Here is a 25,334-nt window from a genome sequence, read left to right on the forward strand (position 1 = left end):
AGAGGTCAAATGGAAAGGAAATACTTTAGCAAAGCTCATCATTCACCTTTAAGGGCATCTTTTTATTTATTTTATTTTTTTACAAACGTATATAATGCGCACAGCTACCCCAAGGGGTTTCCCGATGCAGGATAGTTGCCGACAGTGAAAACCCAGCCAATAGCTAAAATAGCCAAGTTTTCAGATTTTTGCGAAAACATCAATAAGGAATTACAGCTCCTAAGGGAGGAAGATCGAGAATTCCATAGCTTGTGGCCGAGATAGGAAAAGGAGCGTCCTTTGATGCGGGTTAAGCTGGGCCTAGGGGTAGTCAACAAATTGTGGCTGGCAGACCTTAGCAAACTCGTAGGCTCATAAGGAGTCATCAATTCTTGAATGTATGCGGGTGCAAAGCCATGTTTGGCCTTGAACATACAGCAAAGTGCCTTAAATTCAAAGAGTTTTGAAATCTTTAGCCAGTGCAATTCCTGGAGCAGTGAAGAGGCAGGGGCATGTCCCGGTAGTCGAAAAATAAGCCGGGCAGCAGCATTCTGAATGGTCTGGAGGCGTCTAATTGATGTCTTGTAAGTGCCTAGGTACAACACATTGCATTAGTCCAATCTGGACGTGACCATGGCCTGAATGACTGTTCTCTGTGCCTCTAAAGGCATCTAGCGGATCTTTTTCAGCCATTTAAGGTCTGAGAAACAGACAGCCCTGACTTTAGAAACTTGTGGCTTCAAAGAAAGTTTGTCATCTTTGAAGAAACCAAGATTCTTGACCTTCGTAGATGGAGAGGGTATGGGCCCCAGAGAGTCCGACCAGTGGCTGGGTCCCCAGAGACACGGATTGTTGCCAAAGACAAGGATCTCCGTTTTTCTGCCATTAAGTTTTAATGCATTATTATTCATCCAAAAGGAAATATTCCTCAGGCCTGCATGAAGCAGTGAAGGGTCCTATTGATGAGCATCAGATAACGAGAAGATGATATGAGTGTCATCAGCATAAGAAAACAGGGTGAGCCCACAATTCTCAATGATGTCCACTAGAGGGCGAACGGAGATGTTAAAGAGCAAGGGGCTCAGAGTGATCCTTGAGGGACTTCAGAGGTCAGGTCTAGAATCTTCGATCTGGCGTCAGCTGAAAAATCTGGAAGGTGTGATTCTTTGAAAAGGATCTCACCTATTCCAAGGCCTTCAATGCCCAAGGCCGTCGATCAGAATAGAGTGAGACACTGTATCGAACGCAGCACTCAAGTCAAGCAGAATGAGAGCAGCCCTACCACCAGAGTCCAGATGTTGTCTGAGGCATTCAGTCACTGGAAGAGCGGACTCTGCTGAGAGCCGCCCTAAAGCCCGACTGCGAAGGATAGAGAAGTCGGTGAGTCTCAATGAAAGTGGAAAGTTGTGAGTTGACATGCTTGTCCAAAATTTTGGAGAAGACCAGAAGAAGAGAAATAGGAGGAAAATTTGACCAGCAGGAGGGATCCAAGCCAACTTTTTTTAAAAGGGGGAGGAACCAGCGCATGTTTCCAATTCTGAGGAATGGTACCCACACTCCGAGAGGACTTAAGAAGTTTTAAAATTACGGTTAGCTCAGGGTCATTAAGTAGTTTAAGTTTGACAGGGGGCAGGGGGTCCAGCAGAGAGCCAGATTTGCTGGATTGCAGAATATTCTATAAAGATGCCAGATCCAACAAGGACCAGGTCCTAATTCTGAGGGACTCATCCAACTTAGTCACTGTACGAGAACCTTCAACATGGCTACCTAAGGAGGATGCCAAATGCGTACAGCTCTCGTCTTGTGTAGCCTCCTCAGTTAATTGGAGGTGAATCTTATCCACGTTTTCTAGAAAAAACCTGGTTACTTAATCTCACTGGTTCTGTGAAAGAGAGGGCAGAGGCAGGATGTTGTTAGCCACCGAGAGTTCTTTCACCACCTTAAAAAGAATCTTCAGACAGCGTTGAGAGCTGACAATCTTCTCCGTGAAGTACTTGGCACGATCCTCTTTGCAAAGGGCATGATATATTTTCAATGCTGCCACATATTCAGATTTGGCCTCATCTGCATATCATTTCCTCCACGGTCTTTCGAGTGTTTTACATTGTTGTTTTACAAGTCTAAGGGAATCCCTAAACCAAGAAGCAGGGGGATGCGATCTATACGACGTAAGACCCTTATAAAAGGCAAATTAAAAGTGGCCACAATTGTTTGAAATAATGTCATCAAGTGAGTATTAAAGTATTATATAGTGTTTAGGTTTAGAAATAGGTTCTGGGCTAGAGTTGGAGTTTTAGGGCTAGATTTGGGTTACAACTATGGTTATAGTTGGGTGTTTTGTTGATTTCTACTATGTGATATGTAGTTTACCATAGCCGTGCTACAAATTTAATTTGTGCAGACAATATTTAGTTGACTCTAGGGGTTCTTAAAACCTACTCCGGGTCTGCGACTGCTTGGGAAATTAATTAAATAAAGAAGCAAAATGTAACAACAATTAAGTTGCGTCCTCTAATTGATTCGCTGGAGCAGTGCAAGTGCATCAAACAAGATATAGTTTTGCTATTGAGTGATGTCAATTGAATTTGGAAAAGCTCTAACCTTCCCCGTTAAAATGAAAACTTGGAATTTTTTTATATTTGGCAATACAATAAAGTTTTTTATCACTTGTGTATTTGTTTGATGAATGCTTGTATCTTTATTTTATGTGTATTGTTCTGCAGTTCAAATTATCGAAAATACTTAGGCCAGTGTGCCTGTATTCCAATAATGGTTCAGTTGGGGTTCCAGGAGTGATTAAGATGGCAAAAGTCAAAAGGTTAAGAACCACTGATTCAGGCAATCCAGCATGTTCTGTGTTTCACTGGTACCTAGCCTAGATGCAGTGGCGTAACACAGGTCCCCACAGCCCCCACGGTGCGGGGGGCCCGCAAGCTCCAGGGTGCCCCCTCAGCACAATTCTCTGGCTGGAGATTGCCTAATTGAGTCCGCAGGGCCCCCTCCACGTACCTTGCAGGGGGCCCCCTCAAGTATCATTACACCAGTGCCTAGATGGATTTTCATCATTTTCGTTATTCCTCTTGGTAAGTTGCCATTGAGGGGATTCATGTTGCTTAGTGAGAAGTTCAATGTTACTCTCATATTGAAGTGCCTCAGATATATACAAAAGAGTGCTTCTGTGCAGCTTCACAATTTTTCCTTTTCGTATTTATTCCCAAGTGGAAAAAGGCCCCCTGGTGCAACCTAAGAATGTTTGGGGGTGGTGGTTTGTTCCACTTTTTGCCCCAGATAGGGATTCTCTTTAGCCTGCTACAGAAACGTGTTTCCAACCGTTTCTGTGGTGCTAAAGGGTCCGAGATAAATTTGTGAAAGGCAAAAATAATTGCGTTTGTGGTTACTCACAAACTTGCAAGAGAAACTCCCTTTGCTTTCTTAGGATTTAATCCTGCATCATATTAATCGATAGAGCGCTAATATGAGGTAGTTGGAAAGGATTTATGACTGCCATGTCACATTTTGTGAATTCCTTTCAGTTGTAAATCCATCTATGTGCACTTATAAATCAGATTTACAAGCCTAAATGGCTTCTTTAATCGGGCCATTAGGGTAATGTGACAAGAGTTCACAGCTTTCCAAAATAGAAGTAAATATAGCTCCAAAACTTAAAATATTGATGATTCTGCCTTATTTTGCATGTCAAATTTAGACAATCAGTAAATATAGCTCCAAAACTTAAAATATTGATGATTCTGCCTTATTTTGCATGTCAAATTTAGACAATCTGCTTTTTTGATGATTTTAAATGTTGTGCTGCTGGTTTGGTCTAATTAGGAACTGCTTCATGGAGTTCCAGATTCGCTCAGTTTGGCTGATTACATCGTAAGAGAACAGTTGTCTGTAAACTACATTTATTTTAAAACACACAACTGTAAAACTATAAGCATGTGGTTATTTTGTCAATTCCCCTTTTTATGTAGACTCTGGAAAAGAAAGAAGAGGAAGTAACATCTGATGAAGAAGAGGAGAAGAAAAAGGAAGAGGAAGAGGAGAAGGAAGAAGAAGAGGACTACGATGAGGAGGAACATGAAGAGGTCAGGCTTTCACTGCAGAACCCTTATAAAACTGTACAATGTTTGTAGATATTGTGTAGTGTTAAAATGAAAGGGTGGGCAGAACTTGCGGTGTTACATAGAAACTCTATCAGATTCCACGGAGTTCTACCAACGGGCAGAAAATAATACAGCTTGTGATTCAATTTAACGCCGGTAACACGTGCATCGCTAGAAAATACGCTTAAACGGCACCATTTGTGGCCATTCGAGTTGATTTTGCTGCAGCTCGAGTAGAAAATCTATTCAAGCTGTAGCAAACCTACCCAAGAGGCAGCCCTCTGACGGTGACTGCCTGTGTTAGAAAATCACGCTAGGGGATGCCAAATCTCACTCACACTCGCCCGATCTTATTTTATGGAACCTCACTAGAAAAGAATCTTCACCACATGGCGATTGGCGAGATTTGGTCAGAACTTTGCATTAAAGAGAAATTCAGAGCGACCAAAATTCTGCCAGTTCCGCAGGTGGAACGAAACAAATTGCTCACCCCTAGTTAAATGCACTTGCACAAGCCTGAAAGGCGTAAAGGGTTTTTTGCATAGCCCGAAGGACTTGTAATCATTTTGTACACAGACGGAACACTGTTTCAGATGCTTATTCAATAGGATGTGAGCATCATGGTCAAAATAGCTTCTGCCAATGTATGACACTTTTGTTTAGTAACTTTTGATTTGTTTGAGCTTGAAGCTACTTATTTTGTCGAAATCTGAAACTTATGCAATGAAAGCTTTTTTCTGTGGCAAGTGCGGTGAATCCACAATTAAGCAGAAAGCTTTGTGACTACCAAATCACATATTTCCATTGTTAAGCATATAATAATTTACTTGGAATTCTAATAATCCTCATTCATCATTAAACTTTCTGCATGCTCGAATGTGGTTTTCTGTGTCATATTAAAACTCAAGCTCAACTATATCAGGTTGGTTTATTATGGCACAGATCTGAAGGAATTTATTTTCAAATATGCCTGCAACCTCTGCTTCCCCATTAGGGTTGCTGTTGATGCCAGGTGATTTCATTAGCTCCTATGTGATGTCATAGCTTCAAGCTTCGGCATTTGAATCCTTCACCTCATACTTTCGGTGTCAGACGTCGTCGCACCTGTATGAGGTCCATTAATTTGGTTGTCACTTTTAGGCCACCAGCTTGCACATTCAAACTGACCTCTGCCCACATACTGCCAAAAAGTAAGCAGCCAACTACCTACTTGAGAAAGAAGTGGTGTACATCAAGACTATCTGGTTCTGCAGCAGTTCCATGTTTCCTAGCATCTTGCTCCAGCAAACTCCAGGGTTCCGTCATGGGATAAGATGGGGACTGCGCATCAGACAGATTTCCTCCTTCCTGAATTCTTGGACATGGGTAGTTGGAGGGATAATACCCTGCAATCGAAGAGAGTTGTTACTATAATTGAAAACGTTGGAGCTGGCGCTACATTCCATATCAGAAAGTCCAACATCACTCATTCTTAGTGACAAATTGCAGGATGCAGGAACCACATTACCGTATTATTCTCTCGGAGTTTTTGTTTACGATTATGTTTATAGGATGGGTGAAGCCGCATGTCGGTCCTCCCAAGTGCAAAAATGAGTACGTAAAGCAGAGAATGCCCACGCTGTATCCATCGTTTTTTATTGGCACTTGTGACCCAGAGAGCCAAACAAAGACCACATGCATTCTAATGGGTACCCTTGGAGGGGCAGTCATCAAAACTGGATAGACTCGCAAGGGCTTCTCCCGAGGCCTCCTAGTATTGGCTACATTCTATTACACTTGCCTAATGGTCCAATACTTTAAAAAATAAAATATTAATTGTATTTTGGTTTTCGTGGTCAGTCAAATAGCTCACATTGCACATATTTATATACACAGAATTACAATGCTTTTGCATACATTAAGTATTATACACAAATATACATCAAATTGCCGCCTTAGGGACATTGAATTATAGACCGAACTGCTTACACCCTTAATAAAAACATCACACCCTTAACCATCATGAAACAAATAATTAGGGAGCGCTGGGCCATCATCTTGTACATACATGTGTATATGGTCCATGTTATCGCCCAACCGTGGGGTTCAATGGGTCATTCGTCCCTCGCATCCCACCACAGCCCCGGGCTAGCCCCCGACTATAAACCGTCTTCTGTTTGCATGGAGAGAAGATATTGCACCAGTGAGTCCCAGAGCCTAATGGTCCAATACTTACATATGATTTGGAGATTGATAGAATCAGATAGGTCAAGTGTACCTAACCATTTGGTAAGTCTATTTTCAGAGCCTCTTATTGATGTAGTATTGAGCGGAGATTTTTCTGGTGGGTCCATCCCAGGCTTATCAAAATGCCTCTGAAAGGGTATATGCTGCGTGGTGAGAGAGTAAGTCGCGGGTGAGATTTAAAAGGAGGATGACTATAGACCGCACTCTTGACCTTTCTTGTCTACCATGCCAGTTCCACCAGAATTAGTTTAACTTCCATGGATATAAATGACAATTTAGAAAGCTACTTCATCAGTCGCAGCAAGAACCACAATTATTGTATTTTCTCCGATGGAAACGTAGTTCTCAGAGGCTGCCACTGGTGCTGCTTCCTTAATCCTCAGCACTTGCCACTTGTCTTTAAGGGCTTCTTCCAGTAGTTTTAATGTTTTTGAATCATTTTTATAGGGCACTTGGACCGTACGATATTAGGACATTTTACGTTATATGCAGTCGCATTAAAACATTTCACAAACCATATGCGAGGGAAAGCTGCTTAGGACATTAGGGTGGTTGACAATAAAGTAGTTCTCAGTGCATCGTGGTAGTGGAATAAATGGTTAGGGTGAGTTAACTGGAGGGCTTTGTGACATCAGGATTCATCAGGAAGAAGGGTGCCAAACGTAAGGGACGTATTCTTCCAAACTGAGGAGAGTCAACTTTTCAAAGGTATATTTCAATTAATAAAGTAAGTTATTTTGAATTAACGTGGAGTTTATGGTCCTTGAACGGACACATTAAGCAGGGGAAGGGTGCCCACTCAGGACATTCCTCTGGCAATACGAGAGGTGCAGTTTGCCATATTGAGGCTACCTGGCTTACGATTGGGGATCCTTTTCAAGGTGCATTTGTATGTAAGTGTAGTGGTTTAGGTCTATTGAGGGGTGGTAAGTTACTCTATAAAATGTCTGTTTTTTTATTTATTTTTATTTAAAGCTTTTTGGCATGAACGATGTCCTCAGTGCTGTAACTTGTTCTAATGGCGTTGGCTGCTTCTCTTTTACAAGTACATTCTCCCTCAGCAGCTTGATCTGGTTGCTGTGCCTACCAGAGGCAGAGTATACTGTTTATGTATACTTGAGATTTCTTGACAGCTCATGCATCTGAAAGGCTGGTGGGACAGTGGTTAAGTCCAGTTTCCTGCCATTTGGAGACATGAGCCTGTTGGTAAATTTCCAAGTTTTTCTATTAATTGATTCCTAGTTTTTGTTGCTTTTCATTGATTTCTGTCTTCTCTTTCAGGAAACTGACTACATCATGTCCTACTTCGAAAATGGGGAAGAGTTCGGCGGAGACAGCGATGATAACATGGATGAAGCAGTCTATTGACGATAGGCCCATCTGGCCTTGAGACAAGCGCCGCTATTCTACAAGAGATTGTGGGTAGTAGTACAGGCAGACCGGATCTAAGGTAACTTGTGAAAGACTTGGACCAGCCATTGGCTACTTGCCAGACTGCTGAAAACTGTGAAAAGTGGATGCTCTCCATGCAAACTATTTAAGATGCATACTCAGTATGGGTTTTGAAGCCACCTGGGTAAAGCAGGAAACCAAGTAAGATTTCTAGGTGCTACTGTGGGTGGTTTAGTGTGGGTACCAGAAGTACCTGATTGCCTTTTGCCCACTCCCTAAAAGTTTATCTATTTCAATGGCAATAATCGCTTTATGAAGACCACGTTATCCACGCTCCCTACCATTTTTGTAAATTGAAATCTGGCACTCAGATTTTGCACTGCAGTTAATGTCCCTCCTGCTTCTCTGCTGGGAGATTCATTGTATGGGACACCGTGTTGTGTGGAACAAGACTAAACTGTGCAGATAAGTCTGCTCTGGACACTTTTGCAAGGTAAATTCAGATTTTTTTATTAGATTTCTTTTTTTTTTAAACTGTGTAACAGATTTTTGAAGATTGACCTATTTATTCCATGCTGCCAAGTTCAGTATCAAATTCATATTTTATTCAGACTTTGTCAATTTGTTGCCACAAAACAAGTGCCCATCTTCACTCAACACTTGCCTGGAAACCTCCGAGGGCAGAGCCCAGTGGGAAGATTGGTGTTGCACTCAGCATTCAAGTAACCAACAGAGATTCTTGAATCATTTGAGATATTCAGAAATCGGTACGCCAAACCAAGTCAAGAGTATTTTAAAAAAATCCTATTAAATTTTAAAGTTATTATTTAAACAACTTTGAATAGAGCATCCTGAAGTGCCCAACCAAAGAAAACTACACATAAGAGCTGCACATTTTCTATTTTCTTTGCTGGTGTTAACATTAAAGTTGTTTTTTTTTATTCACCGCGTGATTGACATACACCCTTCCAGGTCGGTTACACCAACAATCCTCAAACCGTCAGTGATTTTCAACATCATGGAGCCGTGAAGTCTGTCTTTACAGCACAAAGGCGCGTTTAAGATGTTGCTAGCTGTGATAAGCTCCTTTGTGCCTGTATTATGTATTGCCAATGTGTACCAAAGACCTGCTCGTCGACAGGGGTCCACAGCTTGTTGTTGGATATGTCTATCCAGTTCTAATACATTCTTTGTGTCTCAGAAAAAGGCCTTAATTAAGTACTGTCTTTTTTAAATAAGTTTACTTGCGTCAAAAGGAAAGAAGACTTGTATTTACCTCAAACCAACTACTATCGTTCTCATTTACAAAGTGAAGCAAAGGTGGTCTTATCTGTGTTAAAAATACAGATAGATAATTACATACAATTGACATCTTCTGACAAAAAATAGAATTAAATAGTTAGCATTCTATACTCAGCTGAAACCAGCAGAAGGAGCTGTTAACTAGGTGATGGATGCAGTTGGACCAATGCATCTTTCTGCCTTTTGCTTCCTCTTCCCGTATGAAGCAAAAACATGTAGCTTCGTCTTTGTTTCTGTCTCCTAGGCGGAAGAGGGATGGGGTGGGATAAACTGTGATCCTCGTTGGAGTCCTGGAATATGTTGTGTTTGGCACGTCCCACTCTTCAAAGCAAGTGATGGGGGAAAAGAAGAGGAATCCGTCACGCATTAATAAAAGGACCCGAGGCCTGGAACTTGCGGTCAGATAGTTAACGAAAACCGGTGTCGGCTCCTCATTTATTTACACTGTGAGATCGCCTCCAGCTCCAGGTCGCACTCCACTACATGATAATTTGGTGACGAGCGGGTGGTTTGTTCCCCTCCTGTGCACCCGATCTGGCTCCGAAGCTCACTGCATTATGCCGCCTCCCGCAGGTGCTGTTGGCATTGCACACCTCCGTACTGGACCCTGGGAATTTTCCTGTCTACTCTCCGGCCTCGCCGTCCACCACGGTCTGCAGCTGCTTGTGTCAATTGAGGCGAGCTGCATTGACTATCCTTCTGGGCTGTGGAGGGCGCTTCTCCTGTTCCTGGCTGCCCCGCCTGCTGCATTTCTTGCCTCCTTAAGCTCCATGTCCGGAGTATGCTGCTGCTGCCCTTTTGTCTCCTGCATAGGGCAATCTGCCTAGAGGGCTCAGCTGCTTTAGTCTTCATGTGGCCCTGCACTGGCACGTTTTTGTGTTCTGGGCTGAACAATGTCCTCTGCTGCCTGCTGTCTGCATCAGTGAGAGGTTAAGAGCCTTCCCAACCTCTTTACTGCTGCTGCTGCCTCTTAAGGCTAAAAAGTGGTGTGGCTCCCGGTGGTGGTGTCCTGGAGGCCCAAATCCCTATCTCCTCCATGTGACTTCTCCCTGGTGGTGCCTTTCCAATCACAAGTTGCTTGGCTCCTACTGTTGCCCCACCTCCTTGCTCTGGCACAATCGGCTACCTGCTTGACCTGGGATGGCCTCAGTACCCACACTTGAGCCTTTTATTGTAGCAGGCCCCCCATTCTGCACAGGCAGCCCGATGTAAAGACTGGGTAGAGAGATTAGAAAACTATTTGCTGCAGTAGCCTTGGAAAATGACAGCTGCCGCCCCATGCTCCTACATCTTGGGCGTGCCACCAGTCACAAGCTAGGAAAATCATTAGTGGAGGCCAGCCCGCCATTTACATGTGCTACTCTAAAACGAGCCTTCAATTAGCATTTTGAGCTTCTTGCAAATCCTAACTATGCATGAATCCTCCTAAGCCAAGCCAGGCAACTTCTTGAGGAATTGGTGAACACCTTTTATGCATGACTAAAAAAGCTTGCTAGCACTTGCACGCTGCTCGACACTGATGATGAGATTTGTGCACAGTTCATGCAGGGTTGAGCATCTGTCATACTACGGATTACATATTACAGGTCCCAGGGATGTCCATAACTGATATACACATGATGATGAGGTCAAAGGAACTCTGTAAAGTGTGTGTGCGCACATGTGAGCGGCTCTCCAACGACACGTTAAGACTGAACCTGTCAATGTGGTGACAGCTGTGGAGCAGGAAAAAGGAAGACCCACCCCAGCCTACTATGAGTTCGAAGGTATGCCTACTATGAGCTCCAGGGTGTGTTACACGTGCGGAGGACACTACCCTAATCAGGGGTCATGCCCTGCCCAAGGCAAGAGATGTACTGCCTGCAATAAACAAAATTATTTTGCCAAAGTATGCCACTTCTCCGCCCTTCAAAAGGCGTGAAAACCCAAATCTGTTAATGTCATGCAGGCCCCAGATTGTGAAGATGATGACGATGATGTGGAGGGGGGTGGCCTTGCAACCAGGAGAGTACCCTCAACGGCGCATTCCATAGTGCACAGTCCTTCTAGCGGGCTACCAAGTTCCGGCAGAGTGACACGGGGGCTTCGATTAACATTCTTGCGGAGTCTGTACTGAAAACTCTCCAGCTACAGACTATCCTGCGCCCCACCATCACTTAGGTGTTTACCTATGGATCTTCAACGCCACTTCCACTAGCAGGGGTCTTTACCACAGAACTCTCTCATGAATCACGTTCCATACATGCCAAGGTATACGGCACCAAGAGTGACTCTGGAATGTTACTGACTTGTCACACGGCAGAACGACTTCACACAGTCACTTTTGCTCTGTGTGCACCTGGGAAGTGTAGACGATTAGCTGACTGTGTATTTGCAGCTATTTCAAGGCATTAGTTGTCCTAAAGGACGTCTCATACACTTCCATATAGATGAGTCAATCCAGCCGGTTGCACTGAGACATCGTTGAGTGGACTTCCATCATAGCCCAAAGGAAGAGGATGAACTGAGGAAACTGGAGCAGGCAGACATTGAGAAAGTAGAGGTTTCTGCGCCCTGGGTGTCCCCAGTTGTAGTCACCTGCAAGCCTAAACAGCCCGGTGAAGTCAGGATTTGCATTGACATGCAACTACCCAACATAGCCATCCGGCATTAATGTCACCTGACGTCCACTGTGGATGATATGGTGGTGGAAGTGAGTGGTTCGAGATGGTTCTCGAAGATGGATCTCCGAGCAGGATACCATTAACTGTTGCTCGCTCCCAAACCAGATCTATCACTGCTTTGTCCACACACATGGGTCTAAGGAGATACAAACGCCTCAGTTTCGGGGTGTTGATTGCGGCTGAAGTTTTCCAACAAACCATCAGGGGCGTACTGGCTGGTCTTGAAGGGGTCATCAATGTCAGCGATGACATCCTAGTGCATGGTCTAACCATGAAACAGCCTCTTGGCCGGCAGAAGGCAACGTTCAAGCGATTGGAGGACCGTGGACTCACCCTGCATCGTGAAAAGTGTGCTTTTCTTCGTCTACCATTTCTCTGAATATGGGGTCATGCCCGATCCCACAAAGGTTCTGGACATTCAGTCTGCCCCTGCGCCAACCAGTGTTACAGGCGTTCGCAGTTTCTTGGGGATGGTCACATACTGTGGCCAATTCATTCAACATTTGACCCCACTCACAGCTCCTCTTCGAGAACTGACTAAAACGAATGCAGGATAGGGGCCTGCCCAAGAAGAAGCGTTCCAAGGAACAACAAAAACGTTGACAGCCCAAACCACGCTGAGCCATGGGACAGAATTGTCCGTGGATGCCAGCCATACTGGCCTAGAGGCCGTTCGCTCTCAAAAACAGGATGTCAGTGAATGGGTTCCGGTGGCGTACTCTAGTCGTGCTCTAATAGATACGGAGCAGAGTTACTGTCATATTGAGAAGGAAGCTATTACTGTCCACTGGGGGTGTCATAATTTTCACCCTTATCTTTATGGCTATCTGTTTATAGTTCACACAGACCACAAGCCACTGATACTTCTATTCAATGGTCCTCATCAGAATCACTTCCCAGGAATGAGAAATGGATCCTGCAGCTACAGGAATACCGTTTCACAGTGATGTATCTTACAGGGTCTCAAAATCCAGCTAACTATCTCTCCAGGCCTGGGAGACCACCTACTGTCTGTAAAAAAAAAATGCGAAGATGTGGAGTAGTACGTGCGATTGGTGGTAGAGCAGTCAAGGCCTCTGCCTATTTCTCTGGATGAAATTTTAGCCATTACCCTGTCAGATGACTGCCTTCAGTTAGCGATATCAGCAGTGGATTCTGGAAACCGGCACACGCTCACTCGCAATGTCTCTCATCGAACGGATGATGCCCGATTGACATTTGTCACTACATAATGTCCGGCATGAACTGGCGGTCTCTGCTGAAGGATGTCTGTTAAGAGGTCTTCAATTGCTAAGTCCATCATCACTGAAAAAACAGGTGATTGATCTAGCCCACTCCGCTCATCAAGGACTGGTGAAGACGAAGTTCAGGATCCGATGCAGGGTCCGGTTCCCTGGTCTAGATGACCAGGTGGAACACACTGTGAGACAGTGTTCCATGTGCCAAGCTTATGGGCCAGCAGATCCACCAACCCCCCTCATCACTGAATCCATTTCCCCCACTCTTTGGCACCGAGCGATTTTGGAAGCCTGCCAGATGTCTGACACATGTTGATAATAATAGATGATTTCTCAAAATAGCCGGAAGCTGAGATTCTAGAGTCAATGACGTCCGGCCACACCATACCCCGGGTGGAAAAAATCATGGCAACTCATGGTGTGTTGAATGAACTCAGGACTGACAATAGTCTTCCCTTTTCTAGTCAGGAGTCTGCTGAGTACCTTACTTCACAAGGCTTTCATCATAGGAAGATCACCCCCGCTGGAGGCAAGTGAACGGTGAGGCAGAACATTTCATTTTAACTTTAAATAAAGTCCTTCGAATTGCAGTAGCTAATAGTCAGAACATGGAGTGCTCACTGTATGCCTTCCTTCGTGAGTACAGTCTCACTCCACATTCTACCACTGAAGGGTCACCCAGCACTTTGTGTATGAATGTGTTTTCTTAGTTGTGCAGGTAATGATAACTACATCATCTAGGACAAAGTCTTCACACATGATGTTTGCAAATGTTTAATCGCCATGCCAGCCGTAGCATATTTTTGAGTTTTTGTTTTCATTTCCATGTTTTGTTTTATTTGGGTTAAGGAGGAATGTTGTGTTTGGGACAGTAAAACATCCCACTCTTCACAGTAAGTGAAGGGGGGAAAAGCAGTGGAACCTGTGTCGCATGGCCCAAGTGGTATTGGCCATGACATGATGGGAAAGATAATGAAAGGACCCGAGGCCCCGACCTTGCAGTCAGATAGTTAACGAAAACTGGTGTTCGGCTCTGCATTTATTTACACCACTCGATCGCCTCCAGGCCGCGCTCCACAACATGTCAGACTACATACCTAGAACTACAAATTGTGAACACCATCGCAAGTGTAGAAAATGGTGCAAATGGTGACTGTGTTTGTCATTTGAGACTGACACAATTTTGGACTAGAAGAACTTTTCAGATTAACTTATTCTCTAATTGATTTCTTCCTCTGTACAATATGCACATGTTGATGTGTATTCTTTACTAGAAAGTTAATAAACGTTTTTAACTTATTTTCTGATTGATGTCTTCCTCTGTATAATATACACATGTTGATGTGTATTCTTGATTAGAAAGTTAATAAACGTTTTCATTTGGAACACATATATTTTCCTTTCCACATCTTGGTCTTTATTCCTATCATCTGGAAATACAATTACTTTTTTTAACCTTTCTTCTCAGAACTGTTTTGTTAAACTGGTTATGCAACTTATTTTCTTGGTTTTTATATGTGTATGTAATGTTGTTTGAAATTAAGTGAACGTGCTTCTGGTTTTGAGTTTTAAATGACTGCATGGGGCTTGGGAAAGAAACGATCTCCAGCGGACAGTGGTCGAACCTCATAATTACTGAGGTTTATTATTATTTTAATGGTAAAAATAGTCTCCACTTCAGACACACTTGCAATAATGCCTGGATGTTAGAATAATTTCAGGCCATTACAAGTTTTAGTGGTTCACGTTATAATTGTGACTAGAACAGTACACATTTTCTGATAACAAAACATCTTGTGACTGGAATATTTTGTCTTCCTGGAATTCGTGATGAAATGTTCGTTTGTCATCCAATTTCACATTTAGTCACTGATAATATTTGTTTACGCTGCTTTATATAGTGGACTGCTCCTCTTTTATTTTATTCACCATAACATTAAACTTGGTTGGTACCAGCTGACTCTTAAACTTAATTCCCTACTAATCTTGTGACCAAGGGCTTACCTACAATCTCCAAACATTGTTAGTGGCTGTAGAGCACCTTCAAATGATGTCTAACTTTTACTGTTGGGTCAGGGGTTCTGCATTGGACTGTATGATCATTCTGAGGTTTTTGTTTGGTTCAAAATGTTTATATGAGTGTAGGCAGAATACAAAAACAAAGATTTGTTTGGTTTAACTTCTTTTTCTTCAGCTTGTCTAAAAGAGCACGTTTTGCAATTTTTTAAAAATGTACTGTGCTGAATATTTGTCAGCCTGTGTCCGTTAAACATTCTACCCTACAGACGTTATCCTTTCTCTCCGACAACCGAGACATTTTAAGGCACTCCTCATTACTCGACACTCGTCCACCATCGTCAGTCCTACTAACTAGCCTGTAATCATAGATTCACCTCCAAATCCTACCACCTAAGTTTGAAATGTAGGCATCTATACGGACTCAAATGTCTCTCTCTTTAGTTACAGACTTCATAACTCTTGTCAGCTCTTGCTTCTCACAAATTAAGCATCTGAGGAAATTCCACCTGTTCATCTCTCCTGAATTGCAAGGTTGTCTAAGAAAACATTTCCTTCAAATCCAAGCAGAATATAAGAATGTAGCTAAAACAAATAGAATCACATCACTTGTCTCTACTTTAAAAATATGTAAAGTCACAAGGTAGGGATTTGGCCGCAAAAATCTACACACTGGAATGACCCACCATTTCGTTATGTTACCATATCCTTAAAAAAAAGAAAACCGGAAATGATCTTCAGTTTCAGCACAGAAATTGCAACTGGGACAGAGGTTGGATCTAAATTCTTTACAGGCCCACTTGTATGCAACATTAAAATAGAAAGTACCTCACGAAGAAACTGGATGAACAGACTTTTCGCAAAAGGCAGCATTATTTTGACTATATAATCTTCAAACATTGGAATCTATTTCTGGTCTAAGAAATCCCAAAGAGCTTTTGGGACCTGCGGAGCTTAGCTCAAACTGTGACACAGTTTAACACCCAGATAGTAAAAATAATTAACTCTCTGCAGAGCGCTCTATTTAACATAAAATCACCTTTTAAATTGTTGTGTGGGTTATAAAACACGGCCTTTGTTTTTGAAGTATTTTAAGACCTCGCTTGGTGCAGAAACTTACAAATAGCGCCATCATAGTTTTTAGGACCATAGGGGTTCTAGTCATCCACATATATTATTGCAAGTTGTTTTCATCCTACTAAAGATGGCGAGACATTAAGGCAATTATTCAGACCACTTATGGTGTCATTTATATAAATAGTGAAAAGTGTTGGTGCAAGCAGTCAACCTTGCCGTACACCTCTCCAGTGGCATTACAAAGGCCCCTGAGCTCCAGGGGCCCCCTCATCACAGTGCCCTGACATGACAGCTCCTGACTGAGTCCGTAAGGAGGCCCCCCTCCATGTAGTTTGCAGGGGACCCCCCTCAAGTTTTGTTACACTAGTGCACCTCTCAGTACCAAAATGCGCTCTGACAGGTCCCTTTTACTACCCCATCACACCTGTGTATCATGGTCTGTATGCAGCCTTAAAATTGTACTTGATAATTGTTCTGGGACACCAGACGAATGCAAAACTTTATAGAGAGTGGTACAGGGTACTAAGAACAATAAACCCAACATATAAATGTTCCTGTCTAAGAGACACATTTTTCCAATTCATTAGAGCCTAACAAACCACTTCAATAGTGCTCACACGAGATCCAAAACCCGCTTGAAGATAGAGATCAGTTGCTTTTCCTCAAGCCACTCTTGTAACTTGTCCAATACCTGCTTACTAAAAAACTTTTTGAAAACTGTCCAACAGGCTTACAGGCCGGTAGTTGGCAGGACAATCCTACCCTTTGTGTATTGGAATAATTACCTCAACATTCTAAGACCCTGGAATAGCCTCACTGTCTCAATAGCGTTGGAGAGAATATTAATATAAGGGGACCAAATCTTAGGTTCTGATCTTTAAAGGTCACTCAGGATATTATCAGGTCTCAGCGCTCCTCCTTGCTTAAGACTGGATAGCTGACAGTGTGTCACTCAATGTAAAAACAATCAATGAAGCGGGATCGCTAGAACAAGGACCAATTGTCAAGTCAATTAAAAGTTCAGAGGGGAGAGCATGGGGGTTGGAATTTAATTAATTAATAAAGTGCCGAAAAATGTTGTTCCATCATATCAGGTTGAATACCTCACTCAACCTGACTACATGCATTCCAGTTCCCATGTGCAACTATGTGCCAGAAGGAACGGTTGTCCTTCCTGGTCACAGCCTCAAGCATATTACTCATATTTGCACAACTCCCACTCTTTATGGATGGTTGCTAATACCATTCATAAACTTTACATGAATGTACTATTGCTCCCCAATCTCGATCTTTAGGAACCTTATCCATATTGTTTTTAGGCTTACAGCCGTACTTAATGTACCAATTGTGTTGCTTCCAAAATGATAATTTAAAGCTGGAAACCCAGGTAAAATGTTCCATCAGGGTAAAAAAAAAAAAAAAAAAAGCTAGTGTGTAGGTCCATGATCAGAATATCCCTCACAAGAGATTCTCGGTAAGGGGACAAGCTGCTAAAACACTTAAATAAATGTCCAGCACATTCAGTTTTTTTTATTATTTACCCATTTAACACCCCCCTCCCGGGCCCCCTTCTCCTCTATCCCCCCCCCCCCCCCCCCACGATGGTTGGTAATTGTAAGGGTATTTTCACCAATTCGGTTTGGCCCATCCAGATCATCATGAAACGAACCCTTTAGGGAAAGTGACAGGGAATAATGGTCGCCTTTGTTTTTATCAGTGACTGCCATATTGCTTAAACTGGAGCAAACCCTAACATCGAGCAGGAAGAAATCAATGGTAATCCAGTATTTTCCTCTTATTCGATTCAGTCTGGCCTTATTCAGGGAACCGTCATATATCAAGGTCTACTGGATACGTTTGTCAGATGTCACAGATGATAGAAAATCAAGCTCCCCATCTTCTTGGACCCAGTAGAAGGGGCTATTTTACCCTTACTCTCATAAGTCTCCATTGAGTTTGGTCAAAAAAAGAATACTTCACCATTCTTCCACAGCATTACTGCTCCCTACGTTCCAGTTCTTTGTCCCACAATGTTCCTCACACTTCCCTGGTCAATGTCAACTGCAAGTTCTTTGGACAAAAACAATCTCATTTTGTGACAGGGCCTTGTCAAATGCAGCTGCTAAGGAATGATATTGATTTCCCTTCGACTCTTAACTTTCCTTTCAACCCGTAGCAATGAGGTCCCTTTTCAAAAAAGGCTTTTTATCCAATATTCTACTGTCAGGGTGATTTACAAATACTAATAATAACAACTTAAAAGCTCACATCTGTCAGACTGAACACATGAGAATTCTGAAGTTGTCCACTTCGTGTATTAAAATGAGGCAATCAGTTCCCCCGGAGGTTCTCTCCGGCTGCCTCGTTGTGGAACGGGCCCACAGGGCGCTCATGCAGAAGCCTCTACCGGGGACTCGCCCGCGGCCAGTTATAGCGAAACTCTTAAATTACTTAGACCGTGACGCTATCTTGAAGCAGGCCCGAGCCAAGGAACCTCTTACCTATAACAATGCACGCTTCCTTATATTCCCGAATTACACCCGACAGGTGCAGCTGCAGCGACAATCGTTTCTTGCAGCGAAGGCCCGCCTAAGAGACCTTAAGGTCCCCTATGCCCTGTTGTTTCCCGCCCGCCTGCGGGTAGTATACCGCTCCCGCACGCACTTCTTTGATACCCCAGAGGACATTTTCAAATTGACTGATGAGACAGTGTGGGTGAGAGTCCACACACCACCTGGTAGAGAATCTGATTCATCGTCGAGCGAGGTGGCCTGGAGAGGCCCCCGGGGCCAGCTGAAGGGCAACAGGAGGTCGTGGTCCAGGCGTCGCTCCCAATCATGTAATGCCCCTTCTCGGGGGGGCACCGCCACTGAGCGACAGACATCAGCGGATTGATTTTTGGGGTCCAGACTGTGGGATAACTGTTGGATAGGCTTGAACTTGGGCTGGTCCTCATGCCAGACTGTTGCTGGCTGGGGAGGTGCCCGAGGGGCATGGACTGTGAGTTGGGGTTCCATTGGCCGGAGCGGCTCCTGTCTCCCTTTTGGGGATTGAGTTCTTGCCCGGCCGTGACAGATACTTCACTGTTTTTGAGGTATGGGGTGGGGGGTTTGTTGTTTGTGGGTGTTGTTTCGGGTTTGAGGGTCCATACATTTTCGCACATACACCGAAGAGTTCCCTTACCCATCTTGGTGATGACTGTTTGTCCGGATATCCAATACATTGCATGGGATGCGGGTGACCCCTGGTACCCTCCGCATTGTTAGCTGGAATGTTCGCGGGGCTCTAGACAAGATTAAATGCGGGGCCATACTTCAACAAGCCAAACGGGCTGGGGCCGACTTGCTCCTGCTACAGGAAACACACTTAATGGACACCAGGGCCCTCTGTTTGCAGAGATACGGGTTCCAATACGTCTTTCACTCTGGCTTTACGAGGGGTTCACGGGGGTGGCGATATTGATACACTGCAGGGTCCCCTATACGCACGAAAAACACTGGTCAGACACACAGGGGTGATATATCTTCCTTTGGGGCAAGGTTGGGGATGATCTTCTGATATTGGGTAGTGTCTACGCCCCCCCTCCTCTGCAATGGAATCTGTTGGAACGGCTCATGAACATCTGGGCGGATATGCCAGAGGCGCTCTCGGTGGTTGGTGGGGACTGGAATGATGTCTTGGAACTGGGCCGGGACAGATGGCGGGGTGGGGGCGGACTGGAGAGCGGTCATCCCACGAAATTGCACTCCCTAGTGACGGGGCTTGATTGGGTGGATGTCTGGAGGCGTCTCCATGGGGATAGTCGGGAATTCACCTACCTGTCCGAAGTACATGACTCGTTCTCCAGAATTGACTATCTCTTTGTCCCCAGGGTAATGGTGAGCAGGGTGGTGTCGGCTGACATTCTGCCCCGGGGCCTATCGGACCACTCACCGGTGGCCCTTACGCGTCAGATGGGTCGAGGGCGACAGCCGTTTAGGTGGCATATGTCTGTGTGGCACCTGCAGAAGGATGATTATAGGGAGCGTATGAGTGAAGCTATTGATCACTATCTGACTGTCAACGTGGGGTCCGTTTCCTGTGCTGAGACACTGTGGGAGGCACTGAAACCCACACTGAGAGGGGTGGATATTTCCTGGTGTGTAGCGGCGCGTCGGGAGCGTAAGAAGGAACTATTGCAAGCAGAGGCAGGAATAGAGGCGCTGGAACATAGGAGCCGGGAGGTAGAGGGGGGCCCAGTCAGGCGGCAACTAATACTGGGGGCCCAGTCAGGCGGCAACTAATACTGGCACAACAAAATTATGCGGCCCTTTTAATGGATGAAGCCCGCCAAGCCTGGCTGGCGACGTGTAGTAGAGTCTATCAATGGGGGGACAAGTCCAGCAAGATGCTGCATCGACTTTGCCAGGGTGCCTTTCATTCCCAGGCCCTACCGGGAGTCCTGGGCCTGGAGGGGGAACCACCTACCGAACCCCCGGCTATTGCCGAAAGCTTTGCTGCGTACTATGCGGAACTCTACGCTCCGAAGGAATGCCTCTCGGCTGCCGTCATCGATAAATTCATTGATGATTTACCGTCCAAGGCCGTGTCGGATGAGGTGCGGGACCAATTGGAGCAGCCGATGACAGATGAGGAGTTGGGCACTGCACTGGGGGAACTGAAACCCGGGAAGGCTCCAGGACCCAACTAATTCCCCTGTGAATTTTTCCCAAAAACTTTTATACAGCTGGCCCCGCATTTTAGACCGGTGATAGAGGAAGCGCGGCTCGCTCCCCCCGGACTGAAGGCACGCGGAGGTGGTGGTATTCCACAAACCGGGTAGGCCTCCGGAGCAGCATGCGTCATACCGTCCCATCTCCCTCCTGAATGTGGAGGCGAAAGTTCTGGCCAAGGTGTTGGCCAACCGTCTTCTACCTCACATTTCCACTCTGGTACACCCCGACCAGGCTGGGTTTATGCCTCAGAGGGCGACCAGGCACAATATCAGGCGGGCACATGTGGCGGTGGCAGCCAGTGGTCAACTGGGGGAGCCTGCTGCGCTACTATTGGCCGATATGGACAGGGCGTTCAACTCCCTGAGTTGGGTGTACCTTTTTGCCTTGCTGCGGAGGCTCAACTTTGGCCCGCGCTTTCTTTCCTACCTAACGCTGTTATACACAGACCTGACGGCGTCGGTGCGGGTGGCGGGGGCACTCTGTAAGTCCTTTTCTATACATTGGGGTACACGGCATGGCTGCCCCCTGTCCCCATATTTATTTGCTCTCGCTACGGAGCCGCTGGCGGCCTGGGTGCGCATTGATGCTCAGATCCGAGGATTTGAATGGGCACTGAGCCTATCCGATAGGATTGCATTATATGCAGATGACGTCCTCTTCTTTCTCACAGCTATAGATCGGATGGGGCCGCAGCTATTGCGCATTCTGCAAATCTTTAGGGAAACCTCGGGACTCTATATGAATCCTCGTAAGTCTACGTTATGGGCTCTTGGGGGCCAGACAGGAGTGGGAGCATGGGCGTCCTCGGTCCAGCTGGCGGTGGGGGGGCTGAAATACCTGGGCGTTTTTCTATCAGATATAGCGGCAGTTTTGTGGGAACGTAATCTGGTCCCAGTGTGGGAACGCACTCGGGAAGATCTTAAGTCATAGTCCCGCATGCCTCTGTCCCTATACGGCAGATCAGCGATCTTTAAGATGGTGGCGCTTCCCCGGCTCCTCTACCAATTGCAGAATCATCCATACCAGATCTCACCGCGATGGTTTAGGCAAGTGAACGCAGCTCTGGGTCAGTTCCTGTGGGAGGGGGGAAAGGTGCGGGTGGCCTTGCGCACATGTTTCCTATCCACCTACTGTGGGGGGCTGGCATCCTCGGATGTCCTCTCGTACTATCAAGCTTCACACTTGCTGGTACTTAATGAGTGGTGGTACGGTGACAGGAGAGACCCGGCATATGCAGTTGAGCGGCAGATTATGGGACGTCATTCCCTGCATACGATATTATACTCAGCGCCGCTGCGGGGGTCGCTGCCATCTGTCACGCGGGAGGTATTTCTGATTTGGAGGCAAGTTCTGCGCTGCATGTGGTGGTGGAACACTTTGACCCATGAGACCCCCCTCTGGGATAACGGGCGTCTGCCTCAGTTAGTGGCCCTACGGGGCTTCCGGGGATGGGACGCGATAGGCATCTCAGTTCTTGGAGATGTCATGAGGGGCCAGATGCTCAAATCCTTTCAGGACCTGCAGAAGGAATATTCGATGCAGCGATCCCAGTTTTACCACTACCTGCAATTTAGGCACGCCCTATCCCCTAGCTTAGAGGGCCTGGAGTCGCTACCGGAATTTAGCCCCATAGAGGCGAAGGTCTTCATGGGTGATCTCACTGACCGGAAGATCTCTCGAACAGTCCGTGGTCACTCACTGCTCCCCCACGCTACAGAGGCTTCGGAGTGCTTGGGAAGAAGATGTGGGCGCATTGGAGGAGGAGGATTGGACTGAGGCCTTAGCAGCCCCCCGGGGGGTGGCAATAGCGATGCGCCTTCAGTTGGTGCAGTTTAAGTACCTACATAGGGTCTACTTCACCAGAGTGTGTCTGTGGAAGGCAGGGCTGATCGCCTCCTCCATGTGTCTTCGCTGTAATCGGGAGGAGGGCACATTTATTCATACAGTCTGGAGCTGTCCGTCTCTGAGTCGCTTTTGGAGTGGGGTATATTCCTGCCTCTCGGAAGTTCTGGGATGTGAGCTCCCCCGCACGCTGCAAATGTCCCTATTGCATGTCATGGAGGAGGTGGGGGGTAACATCTATAAACGACACCTCTTACAACTGAGCTTTACACTGGTGAAAAGGGATATTGCCAGGGCTTGGAAGGCACCTAGGGCCCCATCGGTGGCCACATGGAAGAATGGGCTGGACTTTTGCATGGGGCTAGAACAACCCATTTTCATTGCTAGGGGGTGCCCGCGCAAACACTATAGAATATGGAAGCGGTGGGCAGATTATCGGGGTCTGTTGTTGGACCCGCCACCGGTAGTAGAGGCACGCTTGCCGGAATAATTTACACGCACACTGTTGGACTATGGGGGCGGGTTGTGGGAAGGATCGGGGGGCTAGCATCTCCTTTTGTGATATTAAATGGTGGGCAGGTTTCTGTAGTAGGGGATCTCTGTGTATAGTCATAATCTAGTGAATAGTCCCGCCCATGTGCGCGGACCCCGGAGCAATAAAAAATAATCTCTAAAAGGTGACAAATCATGCAGACCTGCATACACCTTTAAGAGAGAATTTAATTTAAAGACAGATAATGCAGCCTATACCCACAGGCTACACTGTCCAGTACTTCAACTAGAATTCCACCAAAATCCACAAACAGCACTGCCTGTCCAGTTTTTCTCCACATAGGAAAAAACCCTGCCTCTACCAGCAAAAGCCTCTGGAATGATAGAGAGGAAGGAGTGGACAGACAAGCCCCATAGGCTGCCATTATGTGGCTTGGAACAGGATACTGTGCCTTTAAGAAAACTTTCCAGTTTTCCAGAACTTTCCCCAGTATCCCAGAATGCCCAGCAGGTCCCATTTACTTTCAGTTCTTTTTTCCGGCTCCTGCTAGCAGGACCCTGGAGCATTGAGCTCTACCTTTTTCAAGGTTTTTCATTGAGATTTTGGCAATTTTTGTCACTTTTTCTTGTGTTTAATAGCTGGTACTGTCAACATGCCTGGCTTGTTCGACAAGTGCCCGGAATGTGGTCGAAAGAAGGCTAAAACTGACCCACACGAGGTGTGCATAGCTTGCCTTCCCCAGTCCCACGTGCCTGAAAGCTGTACCATCTGCCACTCGTTTTCAGCAAGAACCCTGAGGGACAGGATGAAGAGCAGGCTTCAAGCTCTGGAGGGGCGAAGACTGAAGGCACCAGGTGGGTCTGGAGGGGCTGATTTGGCCCATGCTGAGGCCTCTGGGGGGCTCCCCAGGGGCAGGAAGACCAGTAAGCGCTCCCGCTCCCCGTCGAGGGCGTCGACGGCGACGTCGAGGAGGATGACCACCGTCTGTTCGCCGTCTCCCCAGGGCTCTGGGGAGAAACGGCGTCGACGATCGCCGTCGAGGGACCTGAATAGGCCGCCGTCGACTACATCGGCGTCGTCGGCGACGACGCCGTCTTCGACTGCGTCCAGTGGTCGACGTCGAGAGAAGACCCGGCGTCGGCGTTCGGCGTCGAGGGATCGCAGCTCGCCGTCGATGAAGAGAAGGAGATCGACGTCGAGAAAGAGAAGGTCGCCGTCGAGGCGAAGATCACCGTCGAGGCGGAGATCGCCGTCGAGGCGTAGGTCGCCGTCGAGGCGAAGGTCGCCGTCGAGGCGAAGGTCGCCGTCGAGGCGAGGGTCGCCGTCGAGGCGAGGGTCGCCGTCGAGGCGAGGGTCGCCGTCGAGGCGAGGGTCGCCGTCGAGGCGGAGGTCGCCGTCGAGGCGGAGGTCGCCGTCGAGGCGAAGGTCGCCGTCGAGGCGAAGGTCGCCGTCGAGACATAAGTCGACGCCGAGACATAAGTCGACGCCGAGGAAGAGATCGACGCCGAGAAGATCGCCGTCGAGGCACAGGTCGACGTCGAGGCACACGTCGACGTCGAGGAAGAGAGAGTCGCCGGGATCGGTGTACTCAATGGTGTATACCCCGCCTCGGAGGTCTCCGTCGCCTCCTCCTCTCCCACCTCTGCCACCGCCTCCTCCACCACCACCACCACCGCCACCTCCTCCACCACCGTCTCCACCTCCACCGCCTCCTCCGCGGCCGCGGACTCTGTCTCCGCCACCCCGGCCTCTGTTGCTGCCAAGCACTCCTGCGGTGCCGCCGCCGGTCCCCCCGAGGTCGGTTTCCCTTCCACGGTACCCGACTCCGCCGCAAGGGACCCCGAAGCCACGACGCCCACGGTCGCCTGGACCGGCGAGACCGGCGGACAGGCCTAAGCCGAAGAGGTCGCGCTCCCGCTCTCACAGGAGGCGACGATCGCGGAGCCGAGGGCGATCCTCGTCAGACTCTAGACGACGCCGCAGAAGGTATAGGTCCAGGTCGCGCTCCTCGGACAGGGACCTTTCCCCGACGCTGTCGGACTCCCCGGGGACTAGGGTGTCGCCGGTGGACGACTTGGTCTCGTTCCAGGAGGTGCTGTTGCGAGGGGCTGCGAAGCTGAATATCACGGTGACGGTTCCAACACCCACGACGTCCGTGATATTTGAGACGCTGCATAAAAGACACTTGTCTCGCCCCCTCCTGCCTCTCGTGCCTGGACTGGTGGAACCAGCTTTGGAACTGTTCCTCACTCCCGCAACAGCGAAGGCCGCTCCGTCCAGGC

The 25,334-nt window shown here is 46.8% G+C and overlaps 1 protein-coding gene across 2 annotated transcripts in view; it reads left to right on the plus strand.

Annotated features, from left to right (window-relative positions):
• Nucleotides 1-25,334, plus strand: part of LOC146867147 (DNA-directed RNA polymerase III subunit RPC7-like) — a 100,789-nt gene that overhangs the window by 66,802 nt on the left and 8,653 nt on the right. Inside the window, exons 7-8 of one of the 2 annotated variants that reach the window (XR_014961086.1) lie at nucleotides 3,957-4,070; nucleotides 7,596-7,764. Coding sequence is in view for 1 of the 2 variants with exons in the window: in XM_085603644.1 (XP_085459770.1) it covers nucleotides 3,957-4,070; nucleotides 7,596-7,682 (201 nt within the window). In the remaining variant the exon portion in view is untranslated. Of the gene's footprint in view, nucleotides 1-3,956; nucleotides 4,071-7,595; nucleotides 14,303-25,334 lie in introns of those variants that run through there. The other variant, XM_085603644.1, reaches the window with a different exon arrangement.

Source organism: Triturus cristatus, chromosome 1_2, assembly GCF_964204655.1.
Source record: "Triturus cristatus chromosome 1_2, aTriCri1.1, whole genome shotgun sequence".
NCBI classification, from domain to species: domain Eukaryota; kingdom Metazoa; phylum Chordata; class Amphibia; order Caudata; family Salamandridae; genus Triturus; species Triturus cristatus.